General features: G+C 50.8%; 3 protein-coding genes across 3 annotated transcripts in view; 1 reads left to right on the top strand and 2 right to left on the bottom strand.

Annotated features, from left to right (window-relative positions):
* The first annotated feature begins 52 nt into the window (after positions 1-52).
* Positions 53-1,074, top strand: hikeshi (heat shock protein nuclear import factor hikeshi). The gene has a single exon (XM_058614697.1). The coding sequence runs from the start codon at positions 308-310 to the stop codon at positions 923-925; it is 618 nt and encodes a 205-aa protein (XP_058470680.1). The 5' UTR covers positions 53-307; the 3' UTR covers positions 926-1,074.
* A 43-nt stretch (positions 1,075-1,117) lies between these two features.
* LOC131444410 (dehydrogenase/reductase SDR family member 13-like) lies at positions 1,118-4,315 on the bottom strand. The gene is made up of 6 exons (XM_058614696.1): positions 3,920-4,315; positions 3,240-3,358; positions 3,026-3,149; positions 2,420-2,592; positions 2,040-2,193; positions 1,118-1,792 (listed from the first exon to the last, which is right to left on the bottom strand). The coding sequence occupies exons 1-6, from the start codon at positions 4,056-4,058 to the stop codon at positions 1,500-1,502; spliced, it is 1,002 nt and encodes a 333-aa protein (XP_058470679.1). The 5' UTR covers positions 4,059-4,315; the 3' UTR covers positions 1,118-1,499.
* A 1,665-nt stretch (positions 4,316-5,980) lies between these two features.
* Positions 5,981-9,990, bottom strand: part of mdga2a (MAM domain containing glycosylphosphatidylinositol anchor 2a) — a 12,950-nt gene continuing 8,940 nt past the window's right edge. Inside the window, exons 7-17 of the mRNA XM_058614686.1 lie at positions 9,927-9,990; positions 9,552-9,839; positions 9,181-9,453; positions 8,242-8,390; positions 7,990-8,167; positions 7,870-7,890; positions 7,606-7,761; positions 7,093-7,239; positions 6,398-6,528; positions 6,220-6,319; positions 5,981-6,118 (exon numbers count right to left, since the gene is read on the bottom strand). The exon at positions 9,927-9,990 is cut by the window's right edge and continues 266 nt beyond it. Of these exons, the coding sequence (XP_058470669.1) occupies positions 6,030-6,118; positions 6,220-6,319; positions 6,398-6,528; positions 7,093-7,239; positions 7,606-7,761; positions 7,870-7,890; positions 7,990-8,167; positions 8,242-8,390; positions 9,181-9,453; positions 9,552-9,839; positions 9,927-9,990 (1,596 nt within the window). The 3' untranslated portion in view covers positions 5,981-6,029. The remainder of the gene's footprint in view (positions 6,119-6,219; positions 6,320-6,397; positions 6,529-7,092; positions 7,240-7,605; positions 7,762-7,869; positions 7,891-7,989; positions 8,168-8,241; positions 8,391-9,180; positions 9,454-9,551; positions 9,840-9,926) is intronic.

Here is a 9,990-nt window from a genome sequence, read left to right as displayed (position 1 = left end):
TTCTGTGGTGAGGACGATAAATGACATGCGTGTATGTGTCAAACCGCAGGACTGGGCTCGGCCACAGGGGGCGCGCTATCATGAAGGACGCTGCTAAAACTTTCCACACAGTCGCTCATGCTCGCTAGTTTCGCTGTATGAATGTGTGTGAGTGAATGAGTGAATGGGTGAATGGAAACAGTGCCGTGTAACGTGATCGACTTGTTTTTTCCGGAGTTCGATCCTCCGCCTTCTCACTGGATCACGGTGACAGCGGTTCAGACCAGGCTAAGCTAAAGCTAAGGCTAAAGGTCCAGGCAGGTCCCGGATGTTCGGGTGTGTGGTCGCCGGGAGGCTCGTGCAGACAGACGTGGTGCAGGTCGCTTCGGATAAGTTCTTGTTCAACCTGCCGGACTATGAGAACGTGAAGCACGTGGTCGTGTTCATGCTCGGTACTGTGCCGTTCCCCGCCGGTATGGGCGGTGCCGTCTACTTCTCCTTCCCGGACCCGTGCGGCGGCGGCGGCGGCGGCGGGCCGGTGTGGCAGCTGCTCGGCTTCATCACCAACGACAAACCCAGCGCCATCTTCAAGATCTCCGGGCTGAAGGCCGTGGAGGGCGGTCCCGGGCCGGCGCCTCTCTTCGGGACCTCCGGGTCCTCGGTGTCATCCTCCGTGGCTCAGCTCGGCGTGTCGGTGGAGCCTCTGGAGCAGCTGGCCCAGCAGATCCCGGTGTCCAGCTCCGCCGTGTCCACCGTGGACTCGTTCGTCCAGTTCACGCAGAAGATGCTGGACAGTCTGTACAACTTCACCGCGTCGTTCGCGGTGACGCAGGCGCAGATGACGCCGAACCAGAGCGAGACCTTCATCCCGTCCAGCTGCGTCCTGCGCTGGTACGAGAACTTCCAGAGGAGGATGAGCCAGAACCCGAACTTCTGGAAAACCTGATAACCTCTGAGCAAAGACTGGACCACAGTGACCTTTGACCTGGGTCTGCTGACCCTTCAGCTTCCTCTGAGAGCAATGAACACACGTGACAGGTTGTTATTGATCATGTGATCAGAACATGAACGTCATTAAAGGTTGACTTTTGAAAAGTGTGATTATTTATTTTGTTATTGATTGAAGACACTGATGTAAATACACGATCATAAAATAACTCATCAGTTCTATAACTTTCTAACAACAAAAGTGTGTGATCACGTGACCACATGATCACATGATCACTCACTCTCCCACACCAAACCTCACAGAGAAAACCAGTGGTTGTAGCTGCTGCTCCTCTGCTGCCTCGTGTGGTCACTCTGTGTCACTGAGCTCAATCTGAACGTTGGATTTCAAACAGTGAAGAGACAAAATCAGACATGTGAGCTCGGCTGTGTGTGTGTGTGCGCGTGTGTGTGTGTGTGTGTGTGTGCGCGTGTCGCAGCGAGAGATGAAGACGTGAACGACTTGTGAGATGATGTAGATTTTATTAGTGACGTCTTTTCAACCAGCGGATCAACGACGACCGTGTCCAGAGTTAAAGCTGCGGCTGGTCCAGCGTCTGTCCACTGTCACACAGTCCACACAGCCTCTCGCTGACCTCCCACAGTCTCTGGGCCACGGCGGCGTCTCGCGCCCGGGCACACACTTCCTGTGCGGCGCAGCAGGAGAAGTAGCGTCCGCTCAGAGGTTCGATTCCCTCCTGCAGGCAGCAGTGCAGCGTGGTCTGAGCTCCGGCCTCCGGGTCCAGGAACAGCAGCCGGGCCACGGGCTCGATGAACACCTTCTGCCACAGGCTGACGTTTCTGGACAGTTCTGTGTGCACGATACCTATGCAGAGGGGGCGGAGCCACACTTTAGTCTCAGTCATGTGACGCAGAAGCGATTCAGATTGAATTCGGTCAATGGGGCAGAACGATGATTTTCTCCTTTAATTGATTAAAATATTGATCAGTGTTTGTCAAACATGGACATGAGGACGTTCTCAAACGTCCACAAATGATTTCTTTGTTTTATGGAGCAAAGAAACTAGAAAACATTCACATTTAACAAGCTGAAAAAGGATTGTTCGAATTACCGGGGTGAACGCTGTAGCAGGTGACATCACTTCCTGTCAGCCTCTTGGCGAGCTCGTGAGTGAAGAGGACGTTACACAGTTTACTGCTGCAGTACGCCTGGAAGAACTGCCAGCTGTATCGACCTGTGCCCAGGTGTCTGTTCACCTGCAGAGCCTGAGAACATCACACACGGTCAGAGACGGGGGAGGACACGCTGCACGTCCACACACACACACACACACACACACACACACACACACGATCCACGTACATTAGTCTGACTAACATGAGCTGGACTCACCAGTTTACATGACATGAACAAGAAAAGTGAATTATTGTCTAAATCAGTGTGTACGTGTGTGTACGTGTGTGTACGTGTGTGTGTGCGTGCGTGTTGTACCTCACAGTCCACGTGTCCCCAGCGATGAGCCATGGACGACAGAGTGACGACTCGTCCTCCTCCCGCCTCCTTCAGACGCTCCAGCAGCAGACACGTCAACAGGAAGTGACCTAAGTGATTCACTCCCAACTGAACACCGAAGCCGTCCTCTGTCCGTCCATCAGCAACCAGGCCTGTAACACACACACACACACACACACACACGCGTGTTCAGGTGTGTGTGTGTGTTTTCATGTGTGTGTGTGTGTGTGTGTGTGTGTTCATGTGTGTTCATGTGTGTGTGTTTTCATGTATGTGTGTGTGTGTGTGTGTGTGTGTGTGTTCATGTGTGTTCATGTGTGTGTGTGTGTGTTCATGTGTGTGTGTGTTCATGTGTGTTCATGTGTGTGTGTTTTCATGTATGTGTGTGTGTGTGTGTGTGTGTGTGTGTTCATGTGTGTTCATGTGTGTGTGTGTGTGTTCATGTGTGTGTGTGTTCATGTGTGTTCATGTGTGTGTGTTTTCATGTATGTGTGTGTGTGTGTGTGTGTGTGTGTGTGTGTGTTCATGTGTGTGTGTGTGTGTGTTCATGTGTGTGTGTGTTCATGTGTGTTCATGTGTGTGTACCAGCGTTGTTGATCAGTAGATCCAGTCTTGTCTCAGTTTTCAGGAAGCTTTCAGTGAACCTGCGGACAGACCTGAGAGAGGCCAGGTCCAGGTGCATATAGACCACATCAGTACTTCCTGTTTCCTGTGACATGAAGACGATGCCATTTTATTTTTTCTGTGACGTCATCAGATCATTAAACAGGCTCCGCCCTCTGTGTCTCCTCCTTCTTACCTTTTGTATATCAGCAATGGCGGCCTCTGCTTTGTCACGGTTCCGGCAGGCCAGGATCACTCTGGCGCCCCTGCTGGCCAGGTGCAGCGCTGTGGCTTTACCGATGCCTGTGTTTCCTCCTGCACACAGGAAGCAAAGAGTCAGCAGAGACACATCACAGTGTCCCTCAACACAACACGGTGTCCCTGAACACATCATAGAGTCAGCAGAGACACATCACAGTGTCCCTCAACACAACACGGTGTCCCTGAACACATCATAGAGTCAGCAGAGACACATCACAGTGTCCCTCAACACAACACAGTGTCCCTGAACACATCATAGAGTCAGCAGAGACACATCGGTGTCCCTTAACACAACACAGTGTCCCTGAACACATCAGTGTACCTGAACACATCATAGAGTCAGCAGAGACACATCACAGTGTCCCTCAACACAACACAGTGTCCCTGAACACATCATAGAGTCAGCAGAGACACATCGGTGTCCCTTAACACATCAGTGTACCTGAACACATCATAGAGTCAGCAGAGACACATCACAGTGTCCCTCAACACAACACAGTGTCCCTGAACACATCACAGTGTGTCCTCACAGTGTCCCTGAACACATCACAGTGTCCCTGACACCTGAACAGTTTATTACTTTTACTGTTATGACTCCTCCCCTCGCTCTCTCACCTGTGATGATGACGCTCTTTCCGGCCACGGCTCTGTTTCCGGTGCAGCGGGAGCGCGCGAAGAGCGTGTGTGTGAGGACCGTGAGGACAGCGAGTCCTCCCAACACGACAGAGAACAGGACAACAACAGAACAACACATCTTCTCTTCCTCCGTCTTCACCTGGAACTCGCTCCAGTGGCGCGAGGCCGCGGCTTTTCTCCGCCTGGTGGGCGGGGCTTACCTGTCCGCTCCGGTTCCACCGGTTCCACGGTGACATCGTCCAACTGAAACTCCGCGCGCGCTGCTTTTTGACGTTTCCCCACTGGGTCACGCGCAGCCACTACTTCCGATCGAGAACTTCAAAATAAAAGTTGCATTAATGTTTGGTAAACACAGGGTCGAGACAGTGACGTCACAGTGACGTGGTGAATGCTAAGTAAAGTTTTAAAGGTTTTTTTCTGTTCAGAGAAAATGATCTTTTATTAAAGAATATAAATATTTTGATACAATGTAATTAACACACACACACACAGAGTGACCGACCACTTAAATGTAACATTTGGAGTATTTTTTTATTATTAATGATTATAATAATATTTTAGTGTCAGAATCTATTGCAGAGAATAATCACAGTTATAAAAAATATCTTTCCTCTTGTCCAGATTTTTTAAACTTTCTTTGATGCCCCCCATCAAAATATAAACAAAGTGATCTAACATGATCAATCAATCAACTATCCTACATTAAGCCCCGCCCACTCCCCCCCCATTCACTCCCAACTGTTTTTTATTGTTGTTTTCTCGCTAGTACGGAAGCCCAGTACTGTATACACGTACGTACATGTGTATTCACATATGTACCTTTTTGTGGTCGTTTTGTGTACTCTGTTGGGGCTAATGCTAAGCTAATCGCTATGCTAGGACTAGTACTAAGTTAACTATTCTCCTAATGCTAATACTAACTACCATCTTTGAGCTAATGTTGAGGTTGCTACTCTCCTGGCGCTAATGTTAAACTTAATACTATCATCAGGCTAATGCTAGGCTAACAGTGTTGGGCTTCCGTACTCGTGTGTTTATGCTAACCACTGTAGCGCCAGCTTTGTTTGTATTTTCACATTAAATCAATAAAAATTTTAAAAAACTTTTTTACGTTTCCATGGTAACATCACGCCACTGTCTGAAAGTTCTTATTTTGAAAATACTAAAATAGTTCGCAGAGGCCAAATGCCTACATGCACAGGAAGTGCTTTTACTCTGAAATGTACATGACACTGAGCTTCCTGTCCATGGCTTCTTATATCGTCTTCTCATTGTCCTCAGAAACATGTTCACGTCTAAAAATGGAAATCGTACGTAGATTTCCGTGTTTGTTCGTTATTCTCCCTTTCGACTTCGTGAATAAACGACTCGTCGCGATGTTTGATTTCCGATGTTCCTTCTCGGAGTCTGAAGGCACTTGATGTCACAGCAGAGGATGAACTTCACTCATGAGTTCCGCCACCGACAGGGCCATGCTGTGGCTCCGCCCACTGTGGAAAGTTACCACACCCCTCCATAGAAAAAGAAAGGGAAGCAGCTGTCTGTCAAACTCAGGTACAGTACTGCTGATCTGGAGAGGGGGTGGGGCTTAGGAAGTAATAGAGGGGTGGGGCTTAAGAAAAGCAACAAGGGGTAAAATGCGAGGGGGGGGGGGGTCATGTTTCAGGTGGTGATGTCACTCACTTCACGAGAACATGGGGCCTCGTACTGAAACCTTCGTACAGACAGATTTAACTGTTATTAAACTCGTGTTTTTTATGTTATTAAACTGAAATAAAATACCTTTATAAACAATAATGTCAGGACTAACATGAAATTATAACACAATCATAAATAAATAATCTGATAAAAAATATATCCTCTTTTCACACGTCTAAAATAAATAAATTAAACGTTAAAATAATACGATGACAGTAAACTATATTTCCCATCATGCACCTCTGCTAAATTCCAGCTTCTTACGTCGTAAACAACCCTGACTGAAGTTGGGGGTGGAGCACATGATGTGGGCGGGGTTTGCATATGTGTTTTCTTTTGGGGGGGGGGGCAGTTTAAGGTAGAGGTGTGGTACAGGGAGGAGTGGGCGGGGTCACCTCTGCTGGCCAATCAGGGCCAGACACAGAGTGAAAAACAGCTGCCATATTGGAGGTGAAGAAGGCGGGGCGAGTGACCTTAGATCTGTACAGGAGAAACAGAGAGAGAGAGAGAGAGAGAGAGATAGGGGTGACTCAGTTCCCGGGTTGTGATTGGGTCTGATGGTCAGCTGACACTAAACTCACTGTTGGGAGGCGGGTCTTTACATTCGCCCTCCTCGATGGTGACATCATCGATGGCGATGTCACCCTCGACACCAGAACCACGAACTCCCTCCATCACGATCTGATGCAGACGAAGACAAACACCTGTCAAACTAAAAGTCCACCCTGTCTCTTTGAGTCAAGGGGGTGTGGTTTATACCTGGAAGGCGGAGCTCGGGTGGATGTTGACCGTGGCTTGTCTCCAGCGGTTCCCTTGGTTACCACTCAGACTCCAGACAGATGTGTCAGTCACTGTTGAACCTTTGAGACGCAGGAACACGTTCAGAGTTCCTGCAGGACAAAAGTCTCAGCTGATTCATCTTCATCACCACCATCATCATCACCACCACCACCATCATCAGCTTCATCATCATCATAACCATCATCACCATCGTCATTATGGGCCACACGGTGGTCTAGTGGTTAGCACTCTCGCCTTGCAGCGAGAAGACCCGGTTGGAACAAGGGCCTTTCTGCATGGAGTTTGCGTGTTCTCCCCGTGTGTGCGTGGGTTCTCTCCGGGTTCTCCGGCTTCCTCCCACAGTCCAAAAACATGCAATGTGGGGATTAGGTCAATTGGACACTCTAAATTGACCATAGGAGTGAGTGTGAGAGTGAATGGTTGTTTGTCTCTATCCGTGTGTGTGTGTGTGTGTGTGTGTGTGTGTGTGTGTGTGTGTGTGGCCCTGCGATGGACTGGCGAACTGTCCAGGGTGTGACCCCGCCTATCAGCCTGATGTAGCTGAGATTGGCACAGCACCCCCCGCGACCCTCTGGCAGAGGATAAAGCGGTAGATGATGACTGACTGACCATCATCATCATCATCATCATCATCATCATCATCATCCTCTCACCTATGTGTTTCCCGTACATGTGGTAATAGAAGGTCAGACAGTAGGGGGGGCTGTTGCTCTTGTTGTCCAGGTCAAAGGTCGGTGAGAACAGTCGAGCTTTGTCTCCCTGCAGCCGCGGCCTCGACGTCTCGATGTACATGAAGAAACCTGAGGAACGCACTGAGGTCAGAGGTCAAACATTCTTCCTGATCATGAACTTGTGTGTGTGTGTGTGTGTGTGTGTGTGTGTGTGTGTGTCCAGGTATTACTAATGTTGTGGGGACATAAACCTGTTCACACAGTCACATTATGGGGAATGTGTCAAGTCCCCTTGACGTGAATGAGTACATTTTAAGGTGAAGATATGTTTTAAGGTTAGGTTGAGGTTAGGGTTAGGATTAGGATTAGGATTAGGCCAGTAGTAATTGTGGTTAAGGTTAGAGTAAGTCTCCAGGAAATGAGTGTAAGTCAATGCAGTGTCCCCTCAAGTTATGAATGTCAAACATGTGTGTGTGTGTGTGTGTGTGTGCGCACCCTGTTTGGAGCCGCTGTGGTCAGCGCTGGGTCCAGTGTTGGACGTGTATTTCGTGTCTCTGGTGGTCGAGCTGTGACGTGTCCAGTCAAACTCATCACTTTTGTCCTGAGTGAACAAACACAACGCCTCGTCCTCGAAACCACACTGGAACTGCCCTGTACAACAAACACACACACACACACACACACACACAGAGTGACCACACGAGGCAGCAGAGCAGCAGCAGCTGTGTTTGTGTGTCAGTGTGCAGCATGTGTACTTACTGAGATGTGGGTTAACAGGAGCTGCAGAGGGACACAAGAGAAGAAGTCTGTTAGACACACACACACACACACACACACACACGCAGGAGTAGGAGGAGTCATGATGAGCTCAGGTGTGACCTCTGTAAGTGATGATGCGTTCAGTGGCGTCTCCTTCTCCGTAGCGTGTGATGGGCGTGAGGCGGACCAGGTAAGACTCAGGTGTGACCAGCTCCGTCAGGTTATAGGTCAACAGCTCCCCCTTGTGGACGGTTCCCTCGATGGGAATCTCCTGCTCCCACCAGCGAGACTGACCCACCTGACCAACAACACACCTGTCGTCACTTCTGTCCACAGCCGGCCTATCACATCACAGCTCAGAGACGTCCTCACCTGTCTGATGCCGAGTCTGTAGGCCAGGACCCGGTCCACGCCTCCCGGGTCCATCTGAGTCCACTGAAGCTTAAAGCCGTAGACGCGGGGACGGTTCTGCCACAGAGCGCCGTACGTGTCGTAGTAGAACTCTGGAGCGTAGGCCTTTCCTGAGGACAGGAGAGAGAGGACAGGAAAGGACAAGAGAGAGAGGACAGGAGAGAGAGGACAGGAGAGAGAGGACAGGAGAGAGAGGACAAGAGAGAGAGGACAGGAAAGGACAAGAGAGAGAGGACAGGAGAGAGAGGACAAGAGAGAGAGGACAGGAGAGAGAGGACAAGAGCGAGAGGACAGGAGAGAGAGGACAAGAGAGAGAGGACAGGAGAGAGAGGACAAGAGCGAGAGGACAGGAGAGAGAGGACAGGAGAGAGAGGACAGGAGAGAGAGGACAAGAGAGAGAGGACAGGAAAGGACAAGAGAGAGAGGACAGGAGAGAGAGGACAGGAGAGAGAGGACAAGAGAGAGAGGACAGGAGAGAGAGGACAAGAGCGAGAGGACAGGAGAGAGAGGACAAGAGAGAGAGGACAGGAGAGAGAGGACAAGAGCGAGAGGACAGGAGAGAGAGGACAGGAGAGAGAGGACAAGAGAGAGAGGACAAGAGCGAGAGGACAAGAGAGAGAGGACAAGAGAGAGAGGAGAGGACAGGAGAGAGAGGACAAGAGCGAGAGGACAGGAGAGAGAGGACAAGAGAGAGAGGAGAGGACAGGAGAGAGAGGACAAGAGCGAGAGGACAGGAGAGAGAGGACAAGAGCGAGAGGACAGGAGAGAGAAAATAAGTCTTTGAAGCTTCTGGAAACACACACACACACACACACACCCGTACAGACACACACAGACACATTTACACACACACAGAGGTCAGAGGTCAGAGGTCACAGTGTGTGTGTGTGTGTGTCTCACCTGTGACCATGAAGGAGCAGCGTCCTGCTCCCGCCTCGTTGGTGATGTCACAGGTGTACTCGCCGTAGCCCTCGCGGTTCAGAGCGCGTACGTGGTAAACCGTGTCGTCGCTCTGCTCGCTCAGCTCGCCCACCGTCAGGAGGCGGGACCCCAGCTTCCACTCGTAGTGCAGGAGGCGGGCGGGGTGAGCTCGCAGCAGGCGGCAGGTGAGGCTGAAGGCGCGGCCAAGCGCCTGGCGGATCTCCATGGAGACGGGCTCCACCACCGGAGGATCTGACGGACAGACAGAGGACAGACGACGTGAGAGACACCAGGCCGACACATGCCCCGCCCCTTCAGAGAGTGTGTGTGTGTGTGTGTGTGTTACTCACACTGCACCACCAGTGTAATGAGAGCCTGTCGTGGTTTCACGTTGAAGCCGTTGTACTGACTCGTGTGACACCTGTACGCGCCGCTCATGTCTCTGCTCACGTTGTTGATCCTCAGGACGCCGTCGTAACTCTCCGCCATCGTCGCCGCCGTCGCCCCGCCCTCCTCCACACGAGACCAGAGGATGATGGGTTTGGGTTTCCCTGAGACCAGACACTGCAGGTCCACGGTGTCGCCCTCCTGAGTGATGAGGTGAGAGCGCCCCCTGGGAACAGACAGTTCTGGAGGAACTGCAGCCACAAAATAAAACCCCGTCAAAATGGATTCACTGTCTGTAAAACGCACCTGGTCTAAGCCCCGCCCACAGCCTGACTGACCTGTGGTGGACGAGATGTTGACGTCGATGCTGATGTCGGGACTTCCTCCGCTCCGCAGCGACGC

This window comes from Solea solea, chromosome 18, assembly GCF_958295425.1.
Source record: "Solea solea chromosome 18, fSolSol10.1, whole genome shotgun sequence".
In the NCBI taxonomy this organism is placed as follows: domain Eukaryota; kingdom Metazoa; phylum Chordata; class Actinopteri; order Pleuronectiformes; family Soleidae; genus Solea; species Solea solea.
This window is presented reverse-complemented; position numbering and strand designations above follow the sequence as displayed.